The sequence below is a fragment of the Chroicocephalus ridibundus genome, chromosome 4 (assembly GCF_963924245.1).
Source record: "Chroicocephalus ridibundus chromosome 4, bChrRid1.1, whole genome shotgun sequence".
NCBI classification, from domain to species: Eukaryota; Metazoa; Chordata; class Aves; order Charadriiformes; family Laridae; genus Chroicocephalus; species Chroicocephalus ridibundus.
In genome coordinates, this window is record NC_086287.1 from 72,992,768 (window position 1) to 73,014,542 (window position 21,775).

The 21,775-nt window shown below is 51.0% G+C and overlaps 1 protein-coding gene across 2 annotated transcripts in view; it reads right to left on the bottom strand.

Moving 5' to 3' along the window:
* Window positions 1-2,850: 2,850 nt before the first annotated feature.
* RANBP10 (RAN binding protein 10) overlaps window positions 2,851-21,775 on the bottom strand; it is a 90,538-nt gene continuing 71,613 nt past the window's right edge. Inside the window, exons 8-14 of one of the 2 annotated variants that reach the window (XM_063334023.1) lie at window positions 20,529-20,637; window positions 19,378-19,526; window positions 17,043-17,238; window positions 14,182-14,306; window positions 13,137-13,279; window positions 12,547-12,658; window positions 2,851-10,425 (exon numbers count right to left, since the gene is read on the bottom strand). In XM_063334023.1, coding sequence (XP_063190093.1) covers window positions 10,295-10,425; window positions 12,547-12,658; window positions 13,137-13,279; window positions 14,182-14,306; window positions 17,043-17,238; window positions 19,378-19,526; window positions 20,529-20,637 — 965 coding nt within the window. In that variant the 3' untranslated portion in view covers window positions 2,851-10,294. Of the gene's footprint in view, window positions 10,426-12,546; window positions 12,659-13,136; window positions 13,283-14,181; window positions 14,307-17,042; window positions 17,239-19,377; window positions 19,527-20,528; window positions 20,638-21,775 lie in introns of both variants that reach the window. The other variant, XM_063334022.1, reaches the window with a different exon arrangement.

A 21,775-nucleotide genomic window follows, 5' to 3' on the forward strand; every position in this document is an offset into this window, starting at 1 on the left:
TGCCACAAGGTGCTCTTTGAATTTTTCCTGATTCTCCAGCCCAAGGAGCAGATCCTACAAGCCCAGGGCATGGTGCGACCGAAAAACCCCTTTGCCACAGGCACGTCTTTCTCCAGGCTTGGGGCAAACTGTGCCTGGTCATGACGTGCTTCACTGGGAACCAGATACTGGGGCCAGGCCTTGACCCATAGGTCAAGGACCCACAGGTGAGGTTACCGTCACCCATAGGTAAGGCTATACATCCTTACAGCATGCTCTCAGCCCCACGGTTGGGAGTGGAGGTGTGATAAATGATTTAATTGCAAACAGGATTCCAATTAGAATTTATAATTTATTAAAGGAATAAAGGCAAGCAAACAGCGCTGGGTGTGCCGGGGGTCTCTGCCCAACCAAGACACACACCTTACAGACCCCATTTTTGGTTTATATCTCCTATACTAATACATATTCATAACTGCCTCTAAAATGGTTGGCCCTTGCCAAAAATGGGTGTATCCCCCCTCTTACAGGTCACTATGCAGATAACAACAGGACCAGTTTAAGTTGGTATTCTAGAATGTTCGCCAGGTGGCTCCTGCAAAACACAGACAGGACAGACACACCGTCTCGTCTGCGGCCAGACAGACAAAACAATCAAAGGTCACACTTCACCCTGTGGCCCTAACACTGTTCCACACTGACACGAATCAGTTAAGCACATTTCACAGAGGATTCAGGGAAACGATATGGACCTGCCAAATCCTTAATACCTTGTCAGCTTCCAAATATGCTGGTGGCCACTGCAAAACAAGCGAGGGAGATGAGAAGCGATGTCGGCAGCGCCAGGAGGGTGAGGACCCAAGCCCTTCAGCTGGCCAGGAGAAGAGGTGTCCTGGCTGCTGACCCTCTGCAGGGCCGGGGAGGGTGGGAGCAGCTCGGGCCCCTGGCTGTTAACACCAGGCTGATGGTCCATCATTTCACGGGAGAGGAGCAAAGTGTCCGGGGAAACCTCGGAGAGGTGAAGGCGAGAGCTGCAGTCACTGCCACGGACCGAGCCTCAACCTAAAGGTTCCTCAGTGTTTCACACTCACGATCGGAAGCCAGGGCAGGGCTGTATTTTCTAGGACATTCTAGAAAAAATACATTTTCTAGGAATGTATTTTCTCCATTCATTGGATGCAGGCAGGGGACAGGAAAAAAAAACCATCCCGAACGACATCTTTGCCCACGCATCCTAAGCGCCACGGGGTAAAGCAGTGGTGGAAAGGAAAGCTGAGGCAGAATCGGATTTGGGGGGGGACAAACGTCTCAGGGATTGTGCTTGGCTGCTTACAGACAGGCGGTTTCGGGGTTACACCTTCACAGCACACCACACCGAGGGCCAGGACGGCTGTGTCTTCTGAGAGACAAAATGGAGGCGCCAACAGCCGTGCAAGGAGGTGAACTTGCGGATCAGACACCCCCAGTCTGTATGTCACCAACTCTTTTAAACACTTTACTTACGAAACGAAGCAGCCTTCCCCGATCATTCCAATTTGAGGGTTATGAAGATTATTTCCTCCCCCCTCCCCCTCCGCTTTTTTTTTAACCGCCACTGAAAATCAAAATTATGTAGGCCCACAACCCAAATATTACAAGCGGACAACAGGAGGCACACCGCTGAGCCGGAAATTTTTGACCTGCAAAATTCTGACCTTGACCTTCACCAGCTGTGAAAGGTGTCACGGGGTGCTGTTGCCAACGCGAGGTGGGGAAGGCCAGCAGCTCCTCGAGGGCTATTACGGGGATGACACACCGCACCCTCTAGGAGAAAGGTGGTGATGGAGACGTGGGACAACCACCGTCTGAAATAAAAATCATTATGAGGCTTTTACTACTCTCTAACCCCTTCGTTAACAAAATAAAATGACGCTCCACTGGGCACATTAACGTTACTCCTAGGATTTGTCCCCCTGGCAGTGTGGGTGACAGGGAATGGAGTTGCGGTGACGTTCAGGACTTGTCCGGACCCCAGGGACCTCCTGCTTGGGGTCCACTCACGTGCGTTGAGTGAGATGCCACAAGGTGGGAGCGTTACCCAATGCAGGGCATCACGCGGTGGCAAAGAGGAGGATGCAGGAGATGGTCCGTGACAAAAGGGCGCCCGTTAATGATTGCCAGGGTCTGTCCTAGGGGTTTGACCGCGAGCGTGCGCTGGAAGCGCCCCTCGACCGCTACTTCTGGCAGGGCTTAGCAGCGGTGGGAGAAGCAATTCCGTAAGAAGTTTTGGAGAACAGCCGTCACGTGCTTTCCGTTATGCCGAGAAAATCTTATCGCAGAAATATATACAGGCGTCGGCAGCTGCTGCAGGACGAACTGCTCCACAAATACCTCCTACCGAGGCTGGGCAGGGCTGACCTGAAAGTCTTAGCGATAATTGCTTATTTCCCTCCAATAATTGCACGTGACGCAGCGATGCCCGAGCCGAGAGCCTGCCCTGACCACCAAGGGACCTCCGCAATGACAGGGACACGCTTCTGCTGGCGTCTGCTCCCCCCTGGGTGGGGAAAAACCCACCCTGGAACCAGCTCATCCTTGTGGGGCAGAGCCCAGCTCCTTCCACCAAGCCGTTGGTCCCCGGGGCTGATGCCTGCCGAGCCGTGGCGCATCACTTCTTCCGCCGTTGGTGGCAGGGCCGGTACCTGCTGAGCCGTGGGGCATCACTGCTACAACCACCCCACCGTCCTGCCCGCGGGCAGCAGCACTGCTCCGGCAGGGCCAGATGCCAACCCGCGTTGGAGGGGACACAAGCTGCCACCTGCGCCGGCTCCGCCGCTGGCTCCACCTTGCCCAGTGAGCGGAGACTGACAAAGCACACGGCTCCACTCGAGCTCTTGCACATGGATGTGTATTTTAATAAAAATAATTCTGTCAATATACAGCAGAACGTCAATTTCTTTACCATATTTCCAGTATATTTTCATAGGCTTTTTCTCAGTTAAAATCCCCCCCCCCTTTTTGAAGTTTTCATGCGAAGCATCAGATAACTTAATTCACAAATACTAAGCTTAGACTGAACCAATGTGCACAATTTGTGTAATGTCCATTTAGCCGATGTTGTACCAAAGAGGAGAAACTCCCTCCCACCCCCCACCTCCAAAGGCGATGAGAAGTCTGGAGCGGCAGAGGGAGATCTGCTCTGTCGCAGCCCAACGGTGGCCGTTCCTCCAGGGCCGGTCGGGAACCTGCAAAGACCTCGCAACCCCAGGCTCCAGCTGAGCGTTTCATACCTGAGTTTTGAGCAACCAGCAGAAGAGTTACCTGCGTGGTGGCAGGTCCTGGGGCTTGCACCGCCCAACACGCTGCGTGCAAGAGCTTCAGGTGCCGGCAGCCTCCTCCCGTCTGCCCTGGCTGGAGAGCCCTGAAGAGCGCGCACAGGTAGGACCGAGAGGGACGATCCCAATCAAACGCCTGTGCAGAGTCCTTGGTCTGGAAGAGTCACCACACCGGTCTTTTGAAAATTTTCTTTAAAATCCTGGTTATCCCCAAAGCTGCTGCTGCTGCTTCTCCTTTCTCCAAGTTAGAGCTCGCGAGAAGCCCAGCCGTGGTCCCTCCCGGAGCGGGGATGCAGCTGAAGCCCTCCCGAGCGCAGGGATCAGAGCAGGAGCCCGGACCCAAGTGAAGCGACCAGAGAAATGGTGTCTGCCTGGCCAGAGGAAGTTCAACAAGGAGCAGAAGTCTGCGTGGCCGCCGGGAACGTTTCTGCAGCGATGAGAGTGTAAATCCCACACGGGACTTGGCACCCTGCGAGCAGGAGAGAGTCAAGCCTCCCTCTTGGAAATAAAACAGCTGGCAGGACGTGTGCTCCTCAAGCCTGGATGGGCCCTTGGCTTGCCAGATGCCGTACAGCTCAAGGCTGCAGGATCTGAGCTCTGGTGTGGGACACCAGGAGAGGGACAGACACGCCACATTCACTCATCCATCACCTGCCACCTCTTGTTGCGACCAGTGGTGCAGAGCAGCTAGTGCCTTCTCTGGAAGAGGCCTCCAGGCTCTCAAACACTCACCTTTCCAACCCAAATCTGCTGGAGCTCCCCTCACGCTCGCCCCACCGACACTTCCTCCAGCTCTCTGACCTAGACATGGGACATGGTTCACAGCCGGCTTTTGGCTCTCAGTAAGAGCTGCTGGACTGCATTTCCCTCCATCACACATTTTTCTGGGGCTGAAGAGTCCCAGCAGCACACAGCACACATCCCCTGTCGTGTCCCCCTCCAGCCCCTTTGCAGAAACACCTCGGGACAGAGATGTACAGCTGCAGACCCAACACCAGATCTCTACAACAGACCTACTCCCCTCCTGGATCCACCACTGCTCCAACACGGCCAGGGTTTGAAGGAAGTTGCTCCTTCTGCAAAGGGGACTCCCAGGTGGACCAGGACCACCTTGCCAAGGAACGTGCTCCTTCCCTCATGCTGTGACCGGCTCTACGGGGCCTCACCACGCCCAGCACTGAAGCATGAAGGACCTCTCCTCCTGTGGGAGCAGCTGAAGTCTGCACACTGCTTCTTCATGGGAAGAACTTCCCGATACCGTGTTGTGCACCAGGCAGCTTCATGGCACTCACTCACTGCTATATCGCCTGGCCACCATCGTTCCCCTTCTCAATCAATCAATCCCGTGAAGGCAGAAGGAATTCTGAAACTTGCATCCAAGCAACACGTGCTACGCAAGTATGAGACAGACGGGTACCAAAGCACAGCAGCATCACAGCAATCCAACACGGTTTGCTTTGCTGGAGAAGGAGATGGTTCACCATCCCCGATGTCTAAGGAGGAAAATGATAAATTTGATCTCCAGAGCTTGTTCCATCAGCTCTGCCTGTACCAGTTGCTCAAGGGAGCCTCAAGAACAAAGCTATTTAAAGAATGGTAAAGATGCCTCAGTAAGGCCACGTGAAAAATAAGGACACAGGCTCCAGGACAGGCTAAGATGTCACTGTAAAAAAACCAGAAGGAATAAGGAAGCAGATGGAAAAATCCTGAGTGTACGCGACCACGAAGAACGACACTCTCGAAGGGAGCCATTCTCCACACCAGTCACAGCTGGTCTCCAAGTCAGGTCGGCAGCAGCCCAGCGAGCACCACCAGGATGCTGGAAATAGAAACGGGCTCCAGCACCGATAACCACACACCTTCCACATGTCCCAAAGCAACGAGGGGACTGGAGGGGAGAGAGAGCAGCCACTGGACAACCTTCCCCCCAACAGCTGGATGCCACTTATCCGGGGGGGTCCCTCTTTGGAGGTCCCTCTCCATTCTGCTGGCCACACGCAAAGCCTTGGTTTCTAACCAGACTCCAAAAGAACGGCAAAAGTGCTACAGCCAGCCCAGCTGCGGGCTGGTGGGATCCTCTACGGTGACAAAAAGGGATCGTCCCATGCAGATCTGCCCCTTTAGGCCAGCGCAGCAGAAGCAAGCCCAGGAGGAGCAGTCAGAGATGCCATGCCCATGCTCGACAAACGCGTCGTTGGCATGGGCCACGGAGCTGCCCCTGGGTCTCACAGCAGCTCCTGCAGCGCCAAGCACTGCAGATACCACTTCTGGTGGTCACACAGGTGGGAGATTACTGGGACCGGGGGAGGCAATGGAGCAAGAAGGGAGACCTGGTAGCAATAAGAAGTTTTCCCAAGGCAAGCTGGCTCTGGGAGCACACCTAAGGATGCATGGGAAACAGACTGCTGCCCTCCATGCTCACAGGAGACCTTGACTTGGAGCTCACCGAACCCTGTACGTCTTGAATCAGCTTTTGTTAAACACCTGCTAGGATAGGATGATGGAGCAGCAAGAGCAATCATCCGGAACAAGATTTGGCTCCCTGGTACAGCAGAGATGTCCACAAACTAGACTGCGTCCAGCAGAGGCCACTAAGATGGACAAAGGCTGGAGTACAAGGTGTATGAGCTGGATACAACTCCCAGAAACACTTATCCCAGCTACTCCAACGCCTCCAACTCCCTAGTCAATCCCTCATCTCACTCCAAAGTTCTCCCATGTTACTGTCTACGTGACTGCCCTCACTGCTTGCGGGGACAGTACGAACCCTTGTCCACAAGGAGAAAAGCCTACTGATGGAATTCAGCTCCATGAAGCTGCCTCTGCAGGACTAAAGGACACTTTAACCAAGGCTCTAGGTCTGGAGTTCCCAAAATGTTGTTCTCAAAGGGCACCGGGCTCAAAACCAAAGCCCATGATGGCAGGGCTGCAGTTCACCACCCCTGAAAGAAGGTTTCCACCAAGTCCCTGGGAAATGTTAGTTCTTCTGAGAGGCCCCTGCTGCTATGCCGAGTTTGAGGAAGGCAGGTGGAGAGGCTGGTGTCCAGAGTACAGCTGGAGGGTACCTCCCACTGTGCAGATTGTCACCTCTTTGGTGGTGACACTGGGCTGAGCAGTTGAGAGCTGAGACCCTGTGATTGTGTGGACACGGCAGAGCTGGAAGAGGCTTAATTGTTCCAGCCGCAGCATTTCACAGGTCCTGGGAAGGACGCCGTGGCTGGAAAGCCTCTCTTGGGGCTGCGCAGTGAGAAATGTTGCCTGTGAGCAGTGTCTGGCTGCCGTTTGGAAAACCTTCAGGGATCTGAGATCAGCCCAGCAGAGAGCAACCTACATGTCAGCCTCACGTGATGCAAGTCCTATAGCCAATGCCATCAGCATTATAACGTTGGGCCACAGCTGAAACCTTGTCACCTTCACCGAGAAGCCAGCAGTTCCTACTACGGGCTACGCGATCGTTTACACGGTGTCACTGAAGGACTCCTGGGAGAAGTGACACTGTGAGGGACTGCCCAGATGAAGCAGAGCCTCAGCTGGGGTGTTCTTAGGTCATCTGTTTCTGAGTAAAGCATGAGGTAAATCACTTACATAAAAGTAATTTTTAAACTGCCTGAAGCCGCTGGTTAGGTGCACCACCACATTCAATGTTAAAGACTCAATTTAATTTAGTTCTGTTCATTTTTTAAAATGACTGCAGCAATTCAAACCAAGTCTCAGCTGATACGAACCGTCAAGGAGCAGCCAGGGACACTCAAAGACCAAGAGGCTTTGAAAAAGAACCTGGGAAAAGCAAGTCAGAAACCTCTTCTAGGAATCCGTGGTAGGTTGAAGCCCACACCTCCAGCACACACCGCACACACTTCTCCTCCTCACACTGAGTCATGACGTTAGTCAGAACCCAAGCCCAACAAGCAGAAACCACTAGTGAAACAGGTATGGGACAGATATGTCACAGCAGAAAAGGCCTTGCACTCCCCGAAAACCAAGATCAGGACACCAGCTACAAGAGCTGGCAAGGGCAAGAAGTGGAAAACATCACTGCTGACAAGTCTACAGGGATGTACTGCCACTATGTGACGCACGTTGTCAAGAGCAACTTAGCCCTGCCACATGCAATTAATCATCATTAAGAGCGTGGCCTCTTAGCACGAACCCTGACACAACGGCAAGATGGTTTCTACCACAGGGACAGTCTCCGTGAGAAGCCAGAGAGACCATCCCACCATGCACTTCTTGGCACCAGAATAACCGGGTATCTAGGAGCACCTCTTGGGGCTTTTTGGTAGCAAAAAGGGAAACCAAAACACAACAAAAATGCTCCAGGGTAGTCAGCACAGCTTTGCTGAGAGACCAAGTGGGGCATTAATATGACACATGACAAAGAGACTTGGCTTAAAGGAACCACAGAGGGATGGAACAGAGAAAATTCAGAAAGAGAGAAAGATGGTGTGGCTACAAAGATGAAAGACAGGCCCGACTGCAGCCAGCCAGTAGCAAGCGAAATGGTGACCAACAGCAGAGGAAACCGCCAAATGCGAAAGGCAAAGCCAGGTACTAGAGCATTTCCAACCTAAGTACCCATGATCAGCCCCTCAGCGTGCCATGGGCCCAGGTCTAAGAAACGGAGAGCCTGCAGAAGGATCCCTCACCAGGCCAAGTCCACATGCTGCTGCAGGTCCCGCAGCGGCACCGGGGCAGCCTGGCAGGTCCAGCGTCAAGAGGCTTCAGAAAGGATGTCCGCCCACCGAGCTAGCGTCTCTGCAGTTGCGGCGAGGCAAAGACTGCAGGCTGGGGTAATACCCATCACTAGGACCACGAGCAGAATTGAAAAACCACTACATTTTCCTTCAGGCACATGAGGTCTTCCCCAGAACTGAAACACAAGCCCCAGATTTGCAAGTTAAATTCTTCCGCTTAGTGCAGACTTCCGCTTCTGTCTGCCCTAGAAGAAAGGCCGTGGCGCGCATAGCTCCCCCTGCTTTTTCTCAACTATATGAGTTGATCTAACAAAAATGTCTCCTCCATCTCTAAACCTTGTGTTGCCCGTTTTCTTAGGCCCCAACAGCTCTAGCACCGCCGCTGCACATTGCATGCCTTCACCAAAAGGTAGCGCCAGGCATCCCAGCCACCTCCACCACCACCTGCACATTCACTGCCACAGTCGTCTTCTGCCCCCCCTGCTCTGCCTTGGTTTCAGACCTCCCCTTCTAGCCGCAAACCAAGCCTGCAAATGCAGAAAATCCTTCAAGCTCTGGGCTTGAGGTCACACACCACCTTCCCTTCTCCAGCGGCACACAAGCTCTCTTGCTGCTTGAAGCCCTGGCACAGGCTAACCTCCAATTTAAGGGCAAACTTCAACACGATCTGTTCATCTTTCATTGACCCTCCCCTCCCAAAAAAAAATTTAAAAAAAAAAAAATTCACGAACAGCAGTAAAATACATGTTGGGTCTGAGCTCCCCAGGGGCCTCCTCAGAGCTACTGACCTACAATTCATTTGGTGCGGAATTACAATTCCTCCCGCGCAGCCAGACCGAACCTGAAGTCTCCCAACGGTGGACCAGAGGATGCAGAGCACGCGGGGCTGCTACGCAGCCTCATCGGTTCAAAGCACACGCTCAGAAACACTTATAGGCAGATGGTTTGAACACCAAAAGCTTAGTAGCACTTGAGTGCCTGGGCCTGATACATACCACAGCAGAGACACGTTAGTCCATCTTATTTGGAGGTTACTCGCCCACAGGACCCTCGCTGGTCGCTTTTGGGCCTGAAACTAAAATAGTTTTCTTAGTGATCCTTAAAAAAACATCGCTGCTCCCTTCTGACCGGCTCAGACCTTACAAAGCTAGTACTGACCCTAACCCACAACCTCATCTCGTCACGTGCGACCTGCAAAGGTGAGCACAGTTCACACTAGTGTTCTCGAGACACTTCCAAAATTTAGAAGTGTTCATTTAGATCAGCGTTATACGCAGGGGTCAGCAAATACTGCTATTATCAAGTCTTAGTGACAGAACCCTCCTGGATGGCGAAACGGGGGGATGCGTGATTTAACACAAAAACCGACAGCCCAACTGGGCAGCACCCATGGATGTTTCTTGCAGGCTAACACAATCTGCTTCTACCAATACAAAGGTAGATGATTTCATATCCGACGGTCCTATCCCTCCAGCTGCTCTGAGAGCTGGATTTACCTATTTCTCAGGGCTGTGAGATGCTTTTACACTGCAGCCACCGACACAGGCAACGTCAAGTCTTCCCACTCACAAAGCCAAGCGTTTGAGAGCCCTGTGCTCTTAGAGAGACAAGCACCACCACGAAGGACCAGGCTCCTCCAGTTCCCATCATTAGTGCGTGACAGGACCTACCTCACCAGGTCTCCTGCAGGGCTGGATGATGTGTATGGCTGGGACCGAGTCTGTGGGCAATAAATACATCAATGACTTTGTGGAGGTGGAAGAGACCTTTTTAATAAACAGGATTCAAATAAAATTAAAAAAAAAAATCCCTCTGAACTGCCACTGCGAGAAGAGTTCAGATAACTAGCACAGAAGATGATACTGTATGTGCACAACGGAGGGAGAAGGGAAGAAAAGAACAAGCTGTCACCAACTTGATCAGCTTCCTCAGTAAATCAGCAGAAACCAGCTCAGCAAAACTCTCCAGATAAAATACTGGTGGATCCATGAGAAACAACTCAAATCAAAATAAAGAGAAATCCCTACAATTGGAAGGCGCTACATTAGAATAACCAGCGAAATACTGAGTGCCGCTGGAGCCGCAGCAATGGCAGGGAGACAGGTACGATCTGCCCGTCGTTCCTGGGGTCAGGGATAGCCACACAGCGAGGGACTCACTCAATCCTGTCACAGGCAGCGTGTGTGTGTGCTAGAGGGGGTGTTGGTGGCAGGGAGGTCAGGCTATCGAACGAGGTGGTGGTGTAGTGGCAGCAACGGAGGGTGAAGGGCAGCACTCAACGATGTCAACTCCATCTTGCTCTGGTGGCTAGTGCAAATAGTCGTCTACTCTGGCAAAGGAGCAGGAGCCCAAGCCCACGCGAGCCATGAGCCGCAAACACTCCGAGGCCTGGCCCAGGGCAAGCATCAGCGGGGGCTGCTTTGGCAGGTTCTGAGATTCTGTAGGGGCAAAAAAAGAAATCTGTTTAGAAGAGGAGTCCTGGCTGCATGCCGGCTCACCTCTCTGTCCCACCTGGGCACCAAGGCCAGCATCCCTGGCAGAAGATGCTGGCTCTGGAAGGAAGCTACTCCACACACCCCACCACCCGTGACACATCCCACGTGGGGCCACAGCTCAACAGGGCCTTTGAGAAAGTGCTGCTTTGGTGGCCAGAGCAAGAAAAAGGCAGTGGAGCTCCTGCTGCCTCAGTGTCTGCCAGAAAACCCTCAAAGCATGAGAGATCAATGCATGGAAGAACAAGAAAAGGCAGGAGAAACTGGCACCAAGTGAGAGGCAACCTCTCCCACTCTCCCACCTGTGCAAGTCTACACAGTAGTCCAAGCCCTAAACAAACTCACTCACTGGTCACTGCTTCTTTTCATCTTCATGTTTGCTATGCATGCAAGAGGGGATCCTCATCTGAGCTAGACAAGGTGTCTTGCGACCTGTGTGATGAAGCACGTCCAGATACCGTCTTTCACGTCTCCCTGATGACGCCCCTCAGCAACTTGTCCATGTCTCTCAAGCACCGGACCAACAACAGCTAGAACTGAGCCACCCTGCTGGACACCTGCCCATGCTGACTGTCAGGGGAAGGGACTCTCCTTCCCAAACCATGTCATTTCTGTTCCTTTACTCAGACAGAACAGGAGCCCTCAAGGCTTTGTCCATCAAGCTGTTCCTTCCCCCAGAAGATAATCTCTAAATCTCCTGGCACATTCAACGTGAGGTGCACAGACCTGCTAGGAAATACATCTGGGCACGGCGAGGTGGACTGCGCACAGGACCAAGCCTGGGTTTCTGAGGCAGAGAAGGTGTCCAGCGGGCAGTGTTTGGCCGGCTGTGGACGGACCGAGCTAACCGAGACTGCAGTGTGTCCTGTGAAGTCACCTGAGCAATGACAAAGCATGCGCGGGGTCTGGTTGACGGGGGCGAGGGCCCTGCCTAGAATGAAACAAGCCCTTTCTTGCAGAGTGCTGGCAGCCCGTTACCTCACTATCGCTATAACCGTTTCTCCAGCACGGAATTTTCTGTAGCTGAAGATGCCAGGAGGGTCAGCAATGACATGGCAACTCATTGATTGCAAGCATAAGACTTCCATCAGGGAAAGCTACTGCATTTACTACACCAGAATCAAGGTAAGAGAGTAAATGACGACAAGGAACATTCTTGTCTAAGGAAAATGGGAGAACAGGCACAAACACTCAGCTCTGAGGACACAATGGAGGGCAAGAGACTGCTCATACCTGGATCCAACCGTGATCCATCCTGCTGACGCAAGGAGCAAAGCTCATCAGAAGAAGGGGAGCTGTCTTGCTAGCTGAAGAAAACCAACCTATAACCAGACCTCTGCGCAGAGCGGGGTCCTCTCAGCACAGTGAGGACCATAAGGGAAAGAGCAACAGGGCTGGACCATTGCAACAGCCCCGATTCCAACACTGGACTGCAGGCAGCCAGGCTCTCTGGGCTCTAGCAGGCACAGCACATGATGGGAACATGCAGAGGCAGTGCTCAAAGGGAAGACAGACCCACTTAACTCTACATGTCCAACACAAGATCGAAGGTAACTGGAATTAATGGCCCCCCTCGACTTTAGAGCCAACGCTACAGAAACCTGCTTCACTTAGGAGCTGCTGCGACAGAGCAACTGCATTCCCTACCAGAAAGCAGGACGATGCCAGGACAAAACTCTGCCAACCCAAACAGCTTGGAAAAGACCCCTACTAATGCCAGCGAAGTGATTCAGGTGGGTTCGAAGGAAGAAGAGGGGCAGGAAATGCATCAAAGAGGTCTTGGCTTCCTCAGTAAGCAGGGGAGGAAAATCCCAAGGAGCATCCTTGGAAGACGACCCAAGGAAGGGAGCCAAAAGAAGATTAGTTCAGGTGGATCTGTTCCCTGCAGGCTTCCCTCCCACCTGCCTTCCTGCATCACTGCCCTGTCCCCAGCAACAGAAAGAGAGGCAAAAGCTAAACACAAGTATTTCTGAACTTTTCCTAACACTCACAGGCTTGTCCACCACAGGACAGCCCTCGCGAGCAGATACGTCCAGTGGTAGCGCTCACAAAGGAACCAGGCCTTACCCAATATAGCACTATTAAGAGCAGCACACACGGGTTCCCTCTGGATTGGGTCCAGCTGTTGACCAACGGGGCAGTTCCAAGGGTCTGAGTAAGCTAACAAGCTAAATGCGTCCTGTATGAGAGAACAGAAAGGCACGGTAAGGTCATGCATGGCTGCAAACACACAGGAAAACCTCCAAGTCCATCAGCCGGGGCACCTCCTGCCATCGCCAAGGTGACAGGTGCCTACCTCCTGAAAAGAAATGGCCCTTTTCTTCTTGGCAGCAAGGGACCACACTGGGCCATCAAGATACTGGATTAAAGAGGGTGCCCCCTCCACCTGGCAGGGGAACCAGCACGGGAAGGCAGGTAGAGTGTCACCTGGAGAGAAGAAGAGCGAAGGCAGGCAGGAGCTGTATTTCTTCTCTCCTCTGCTGAGAACTGGGTCTAGATGCTCTATGTTCACTGAGTTTCGACCTCTGATCCCCACGTAGGCCCCCTCTTCCTCACCAAGTGCAGAAGTGAGGGCCACCCATAGCTCTGCAAGAGAACCCACAGCCCCAGTCCTGGCCCAGAGAACTGCTGTGAGGCAGCACAAGGCCCAGGCTTACCTGAAGCATCTTTTTGTGCACTGTGTTCTTCCCATATTCTCTGCAAAGCTGCTCGCTCAGCATCTGCAGCTCCCGTCCAAACTGGATCATTCGCTCCGTGGCAGCATGGTTCCCTCCACAGAGCTGCCTCTGGGGGCAACTGTCTTCTAGAGGAAAGGCAGAGGAGAAGTAACAGTTACCTCCCATTTCCCACCACGGCCCAGTCTGTGTCACGCTACCCCTAAACTCCTTCCCCTTCTGGAGTGGGTAGCTGCTCCCTGCTCTGAGTTTATCCCAGTGGAAGCTTCTTCTGATCCCTGCACTGCGACAGCCGAAGTGGTTTTTTCACAGTGTCCGTCAGGTACAGGAAAAACTTGAGCTCAGTTTGTTTAATGCCTGAGGACTACCTACAAATCAAATACTCGGAGAGAATCATGGGAGCTCACAGCTCCAGCTGTGTTACCCTTTTATCTGTGTGAGACAGCGGACACAACACAGAAACCCCTGGCCTAACAAACCCTGGGCTGAGAAAACTTTCAGTCAGAGATGTCAACACCACCAGCTTCCCAGTATTCCGTGGCCACAAGACCCATTATAACTGGAGGAATCCCCAGTTTCAGAGGCAGCATAGCTAATTCATCCTCCTCCTGGCTAACGCACCCGCAAACAAGACAGCTGTTGCTGACCACACCGTGCTGAGGACGCTCTGTGGCTGGGCATGAGCTGCCTTTCGCAGCTCAGTTCCATCCCCCAGCAGGAAGAAGTGCCAGGACTGCTCCGAGCTGGAATTCATGACCAAGCGTTGAACAAACCTTTGACTCTTATTGTTTCCTCTGCTCCACAACATCCCCAGCACCGCTGGGGATGAAACTATGAAAAGCCAGACCTGGTTTTAGTTCCAGGACAGATTCATTTTCCCCGTGAAACAGGCATCCTGAGAACTTCATGCACTGGGGTGGGGAAAGAAACCCGAAGTACATGTGTTTCACCGCAATCCTATCCCAATTTTAACTCTCGTACCTGCTCTTTCTATTTCCCTTTACCCCTCCTGCGTCTGAGGCCCTACCCATGCTGGATTCATCCGTCTGCAGGATCTCTTCATGTTTGTAGGTGCCGTTCATTATCCTGGTGGATGAATTTTCCAGGACTCCGTTGGGGTAATGCTCAGCCTCCATTTCCATCTCGCTGTCACTGAGGTGAAAGGAGGAAAGAAAGGCCAAGATGTCTAAATTAGAAAGGGAAGAAATGAAGAGCTCAGATGCCAAATGATGCCCAGCAATGGCCAGTAAACCAGGAAAAGTGCCAGATGGGACTACAGGGTGCCAGATGGTCTGATTCAGTATAGCAAAAAAATGGTGAAGGCTTCTGATGGCAACTTATGAAATAGGGTTCTGTGCTGAAAGTGGCTGTCATAATTACAGGTGCAGAGTGCTTATCATTTTCCCTTCAGGAAGCAGTCATCTCTGCAACAGCGAGCAGCAGCCAGACAACAGATAACATCCTAACATACCAAACGGGAGGGAAATCTTGGCTGCGGTAAGCCATCAACACTTGCAAAAAGTGCAATACAGAACACAAGGGCTCTAGGCTTAAATGTTCATGACAGCAGTCGGGATAAGATTGCTGATTAACTGAAACGACGAGAAAATCTTGCTGGGACTTGGGCTCTAGATTTAAAAAAAAGAACCATAAATCCAACATTATCACACGATTCCGGTAAATGGAGTCTGAACAAATGTTTCTCGCTCGGTTACGTGCTGTACGGCCCTCAAGAGGTCACGACAGAGACGACAAACTGTCCTGCAAACTGCGCTTGGCACAGCCCTCAGAGGATGAGTGCCAGCCGCAATTAGCAAGAGATTCTACTCATCACAAGGACATCCTCCGCTCCAGCAGGACCCGAGACAACCCTGCAACACCCACCTGGTAAGTGGGCCCAAAGGAAGCTCCGTTCCCACCTCAGCTCAATATGCTCCAGTAAACAGACTGCCTGCCTATGGCTCCCGGGAGAAGGGAGGCTTTCTACAGGTCTGATTTGCTTGTCACAAGTAGAAAACTGTTGATTTAGAGGCTCATCCGGAAGCAACTGGGCAACAGGTAGAGGTAGCCCAAGAAAAATACTCAAGAGGGCAATGCACCAACACAGTTGTCCTGGGCTGAGCGACACAGGACTAATTTACCTTCTCATGCCGGGGAAAACTCCACTTTTGGAAGACTCTAGCATCTGAATTCGTGCAAATATTTACTTTATAGCCACCTAGGCCATGTGGGATTCAAGGTCTCAGTGTTTTCGAGCCTCATCAGGTGCAGGGATGAGGAGGAGCGAGGCCTGCGAATTTGACCCAGGCTGGCCAACAGGATGATTTCATACCACGAATGTCACATTTGATATAAATTAGGAAGTTTGCTGTGTAGTCGCTCTCTCTCCCTTGATGGCGGCGGTCCAGAGAAACTCCTTGCCCCCGTGCTGGAGCCCTGAGCCCAGCAGAGTGGCTCAAAAGTGGGGCGGAGTGGCTCGAAAGCAGCCCGGCAGAAAAGGACCTGGGGGTGTTGGTTGACAGCCGGCTGAATATGAGCCAGCAGTGTGCCCAGGTGGCCAAGAAGGCCAACAGCATCCTAGCCTGTATCAGGAATAGTGTGGTGAGCCGGACTAGGGAAGTGATCATCCCCCTGTACTCGGCACTGGTGAGGCCCCACCTCGAGTACTGTGTTCAGTTTTGGGCCCCTCGCTACAAGAGGGACATTGAGGTGTTGGAGCATGTCCAGAGAAGGGCTACAAAGCTGGTGAGGGGTCTGGAGGACAAACCTTATGAAGGACGACTGAGGGAGCTGGGGTTGTTTAGCTTGGAGAAGAGGAGGCTGAGGGGAGACCTCATCACCCTCTACAACTACCTGAAAGGAGGTTGTAGAGAGATGGGGGCTGACCTCTTCTCCCTGGTGACAAGTGATAGGACGAGAGGAAACGGGTTCAAGTTACGTCAGGGGAGGTTTAGAATGGATATTAGGAAACATTTTTTCACTGAAAGGGTTATTAAACATTGGAATAGGCTGCCCAGGGAGGTGGTGGATTCACCATCCCTGGAGGTGTTTAAAAAAAAGGTAGATGGGGCACTGAGGGACATGGTTTAGAAGTGGCTTTTGTCAGGGTAGGCTAAAGGTTGGACTCGATGATCTTAAAGGTACCTTCCAACCTCAGCAATTCTATGATTCTATGATTCCCTTCCTCCCGAAGCCGCAGCGCTGGCAGGGTCCCACATTTACTGTCCACTGCTGGGAGCGGACAGCTTCCTCATGATATAATTGGCTGAGTGTAATTCTTGTATATTTTATATTAGTATTGGGATTAATACTGGTTCCTTAGTATTATTGTTAATTATTTAGTCTTATCCTATTAAATCTATTTATATTTCAACCCTCCGGTTTCCTTGCTTTCCCCGATTCCCCTTTCCAGGTGGGGAGGGCTCATCGGGTGATAGAATAATTATCAAAACAACAATTGATTGTTATGGGTTTTCTCAAACTGCAACAGCAGTAAGCACTCGAGCTGCTGCCTCCCCCAGCAGAGGGCAGGGGGGCTGCTCAGCAGCAGTCACCAACTGGCTGAGGCAGCAGCAACAGCTCAAGGGGAGAGCTTCTGCCCAAACTATCCCGTTGGGATCTGATGGCACCAGTTTAGTGGCACAGCTCGGTGTTTGAAACAAGAGCATCATAATATTCCTTATGAGATGAGCCTCCGAGCCTGGCCAGAGCAGGGGAACCGGGACAGGCTTCTGGCTGCTAGGAACAGTAGTGACCTTGTAGCTAACAAAGGGTCACTCTGTTGTTCATAGAGCAGGACACAAGACCCTTCTGGCTCTTCTAAAAGCAGACTGAGCTCTCTCCCACCATCTCACCCTCCTCAGACATCTACAAAGGAGAAAAAAATACCTGGTTTCTTGGTTACTCGTACTACTGTGCTGCTGAGATTTGGTAGAATCTGTAGAATTGGACTCAGAGTAGTTCACAGATGAGGGGGAGGAGGAGGAGGAAGATGAAGATGATGAACTCAGTGTTGGGTATTTACTGTGACTCTGTTTGCTTTTTGTGGACATGACTCCATTGCTACAGGTTGGACTATCTGCTCCTGAAAGTCAAGAAGAAAGGGAAAAGTGAGACCAGACTGACAGTATCGCTCTAGTGTGAAGTCAACAATTTAGCAAGAGAGCAGACCCCAAAGGAAGAAAGCAAAATAAGACCGTCGGACTTAAATTATTATTCATCGTTCTTAAAATTTAGTGGGGTTTAGAGAAAACACAAATGAATATGGAAGGAAACCACTGCTCACCAGCAACGTCTGAGCTTAAGGAAGTTCCAAAAATGGGCTGGAAATAAGAGACAGGCAGAAGCAGCTCACACAAGCACAGAAATTACTGATGAAATATGAAGCATGGATGGTTTGTAAAGGGGTTTACAAACTCTCTTCTCACAAACCCAAATATTTCTCAGAAACCCTCTATCCAGGAAAACTATGAGAGCACAGGTGAAAACTGGACCACAAGAACTCTTTGCAAGCAGAACGTCCCAGGCTTTCCACGACCTATCTTGTATTAGGCATACACCGGATTCACACAACACTCAGCAAACAAGAATCCTCTTAAAAATCACAAGCTGACCTTCCTCGTTCAGAAGAACAGACATCACTGAAAGGAGAGTCAGGCCTGAAATCTCATCCTCTCCCCTACCAAAGGTGCCTATCATCAAGCGGTGGAACTCACTGACGCTGGACACAAACCTTTGGTCATTACCACAAGTTTTATATGGATTCAAAAATTACCGGCTAAACTTGCAGGGGCTGTTTAATACCAAGACAACTACAAATCATTAGGGGTTCAAATAATATTTTGGAAAAATCTCACGATGGGCTCGTCTTCTTCCTAGGCAACCAACATTGACCACAGGATCTTGACTAGATGATGTGACGGAGGCTGTTCCTCCAGAAGTGATGGTGATATATCCAAATTCATCAGCTGATCCCACAATCATATTTATAGCCAGGGAATTTATTTATATGTTTATCATGGAAACACAAAGATTCAAACAAAAGGCCGTTCTGCGCATTTACATGGCAAAGACGCAGTAGATCGTGCCCAACTTTTTTTTCCTGCTTAATCTTTGAAATATGACTGATGAAATTATCACTATTTTGAAAGCACCAAGGTCAGACAGAGGGAACTGCGGAAGGTGGTGTCCTGTGGATGGAGACAAATATATATGAATGCTGCCTTGTGTTGTAGGGTTTTTTTTATGTGGGCATCTCCTGGTTGAAAACGGGTATTACCAAGAGCTTTTATGGGCTGACGGGATCATTCCGACTATCTAGTCAGAGAAACACACCCAGGGCTTCTCGCAACACAACACAGGAAAACAAAGATACTGGCTTGGGAAGGTGAGTGACAGCTTGGAGGCATTCAAATAATTGTCCTCCTTTCCCTTAAATGTTTGCCTGTCCACTGTTTGTTGCACGCAGCAGTGGGAATACCCAAACCAAACACAGTCAGATAGATGGCTGTGAGCAGCTCAAGGCTCAGTGAAGCAGCTCAGAGTGTTTTCCAGGGGCTCTGCAGGTCATACTCCCTGGCCTACTCCATCTTCAAAGCTGGAGTCAATAATTACCTAGGGAAGATAGCTTGGGTGTCCTGGTTTACCTCATTCTTTCCGCTTCAAATCCTAAAGTTTCATTTCCTAAACTGCAAAAAGTTGATGCTTCAGCGATGGGTTTCGCAGGGACATAACTGTTCCCTTCTCACACGTTTAGAGCTTGCAAGGTCCACTGAGTCCACGGGGGAGGAAGAAGCTCTCATGCAAGGCATCCCCTTAACCTTTCGCTCAGCCGGCCAGAACAGTGCATCTTCTGCTCGCTCCTTACGGGAAAGCAATTCTTCTGCAGGCTCCAAGGAAACAGGTTTTGTTTTCCAGACCTCCTCTTACAGCTCGGGCAGTGAAACACTGAGTCACTAGTGCCTGCACTACAAGGCCACCTTCAAAACCTTCTTTATTCTGAAAAAAACCTGCTCTGTAGACAATTGTCTGTGGAAAATAACTAATGTAAAATCGATTTTGTAACAGTACAGAGACACCCATGACAACAGTATGTCTTCTCAGCTGGATATCAGAAAGGAACGGAGCATTTCAGAGAAAGACGTACAGAAAGTAGCAGGTAATGGACAGTAGCTGACCTTTAACATTTGCTCTTCTCACCAGGAGACACAGAAAACACACTTACCGGTACTATGAACGTGTGAGTTGCTTGATCCATGTCTAGGACTTAAGCTGGGGGACCCGGGGTAACTGTCCTGGGATCTGGGGCTGCGGGCACTGAAACAACGTACTTCACTGTCTGTCCCATTCACCATCTCCACAAACTGCCGACACCTGATTTCATAGGAGGGAAGAAGGAGAAAAGGGTGCGTGACAGCCAGGATGCTCTGCATTGAGGTTTCCTTCGTTACTGAGCGGAGAAGTCCTAGAAACTGCACAGGAGTTAAATCTCTTGCCTTCGAAAAAGACATTTCAGACTCCTGGTACCTTTGTATTGCCAGTGCTCTGATAATGCTATGGGAGGAAGTAGCTCAGAAACTGCAATTTTGATGCTAACGAATGGTAAGACATTCCCAAAAACCAAGTTTATTTCTATATTGCTAAGAAGAAACAGTTCCTTTACAGCATGCTTTCATCTCCACTATCTCTGCAGGAACCCCAAAACTCAACTGTGGGGTTTTTTTTCAGGGACATCATACTAAATCTGCCAAACATCGTAGTTGCCCCACTCCACCATCAACCTAGAAATGCTGGTGGCCAACGGCAAATAGACAAGGAAGGGTAAAAAACGGAATATTCACAGTGACAGGGCAGTGAGGACAGCTGCCCATTTGGCTTTACTGGGAACCGTCCTTACACATCTCAGGAGGCTGGGGAGAGCCACTCTGTACGGCTGGGAGAACTGGGACACACAGGCATTTTCTCCCTTTAATCTCTACCCCAAATAGCCTTTTTTCCATACATCTGCCTTTCTAGGAACCTTCCCAGTGACTGCCACCTGCTCCAGTGTGGCAAGATCTCCACAAGACAACTAAAGGCCATCTGTGGAGGAGCTTCTGGCAGTTGGCGGAGCTAAAATTTCACCCACCTCTGCCTGACCTCATGAGGCAAAGCCATACTGGGTCTGAGCAGCAACAAAATGGCTCTGCCTACATTGCTACAAGTACTGTGCAAAGAAGTGAACCTGTGTCCTCTCCCACCTGCTCCCAATGGGATCTCAGACAGTTTAAATTCAGACCAAGGTGTGCAACCAGACCGGATGGCTGGAGAGCCTCTTTCTTCCCTCTTTCATCTACACATTTCAGCATTAGGGAGTATAAAGCTATTCATACTTACTTTAACATGAAGAGCAGGTTGGGGTTATGTTCTAGGAGGCCAGGATAGAGCTGCTGGGTGGCTTCTATAGCCTCTCCCACTCTGCCTGCTAATACTAGCTTCTGTATTCCTGAAAGCAAAAGGAGACCTATTGACACACAGGACTGGCTAACAAGAACGGCCAGAAGAGTTGTCTCACACTTGCCACACAGCTCCCCACTACCACCTTGCACAAGGGCTAGGGAGAACTGGGGACCACACTGAGAAAAGGCTCCAGGGAGACCTTAGAGCCCCTTCCAGTACCTGAAGGGGGCCTACAAGAAAGCTGGAGAGGGACTTTTTACAAGGGCATAGAGTGATAGGATGAGGGGTGGTGGCTTCAAACTGGAAGAAGGGAGATTTAGATGAGATATTGGGAAGAAATTGTTTGCTGTGAGGGTGGTGAGCTCCTGGCCCAGGTTGCCCAGAGAAGCTGGGGCCACCCCATCCCTGGAGGGGTTCAAGGCCAGGCTGGACGGGGCTTGGAGCAACCTGGGCTGGTGGGAGGTGTCCCTGCCCAAGGCAGGGGGGTTGGAACTAGATGATCTTTAAGGTCCTTTCCAACGCAAACCATTCTATCATTCTATGAGTCTGTGATTCTATTTATTATGGATTAGGATGAGGAAAAGCCCGTGAAAATGAGGGAGAATCTCTTAGCAGCTCAGAAACATCAAGAGTAGAAGGATCTGCAAGATGAAGTGGGTGCGCTGGGGTGGGGTGCTCTGGGACTTTAGTCCTTTAGTCACAGAACTATGCAGTGATGCAAAAGAAAGCAGGACATGACAACTGGATGGGAGCAAGGAGGCTGCTGGGGAAATGACAGTTTCAGAGGAGAAGCCCCTGGGTCACCCCCACATTACGTCCTCTGGCTGGTTCATGCTTAGAATTGTACGTGTGGCTGTGCATCAGATAAGAAGAGTATTCTTAGGGGGTCTGTGGGCTTAAACCACAGCACAGTAGTGTTTCCCCTATATCCCTACCTCTAAGCAGAAGTAATTATATCAATAAAACTGGGTTCCTGCAAGTCCCACCTCAAAGTATTCCCAGAGAAGGAACCTGAGCTTGGCCTGCAATGAGGATGTGGCACCTGTAAGCTGGCTCCAAGAATCAGCTACTGACCAAGCTAGAAACCGCTCCACGAGTTGTACACTTCTAGGAGCCGCAAAGATATGAGGCAGAAGCCATCTATCATCCTGGGTGTTCATGTCCTGCGTACGTTCCGTCAGTGG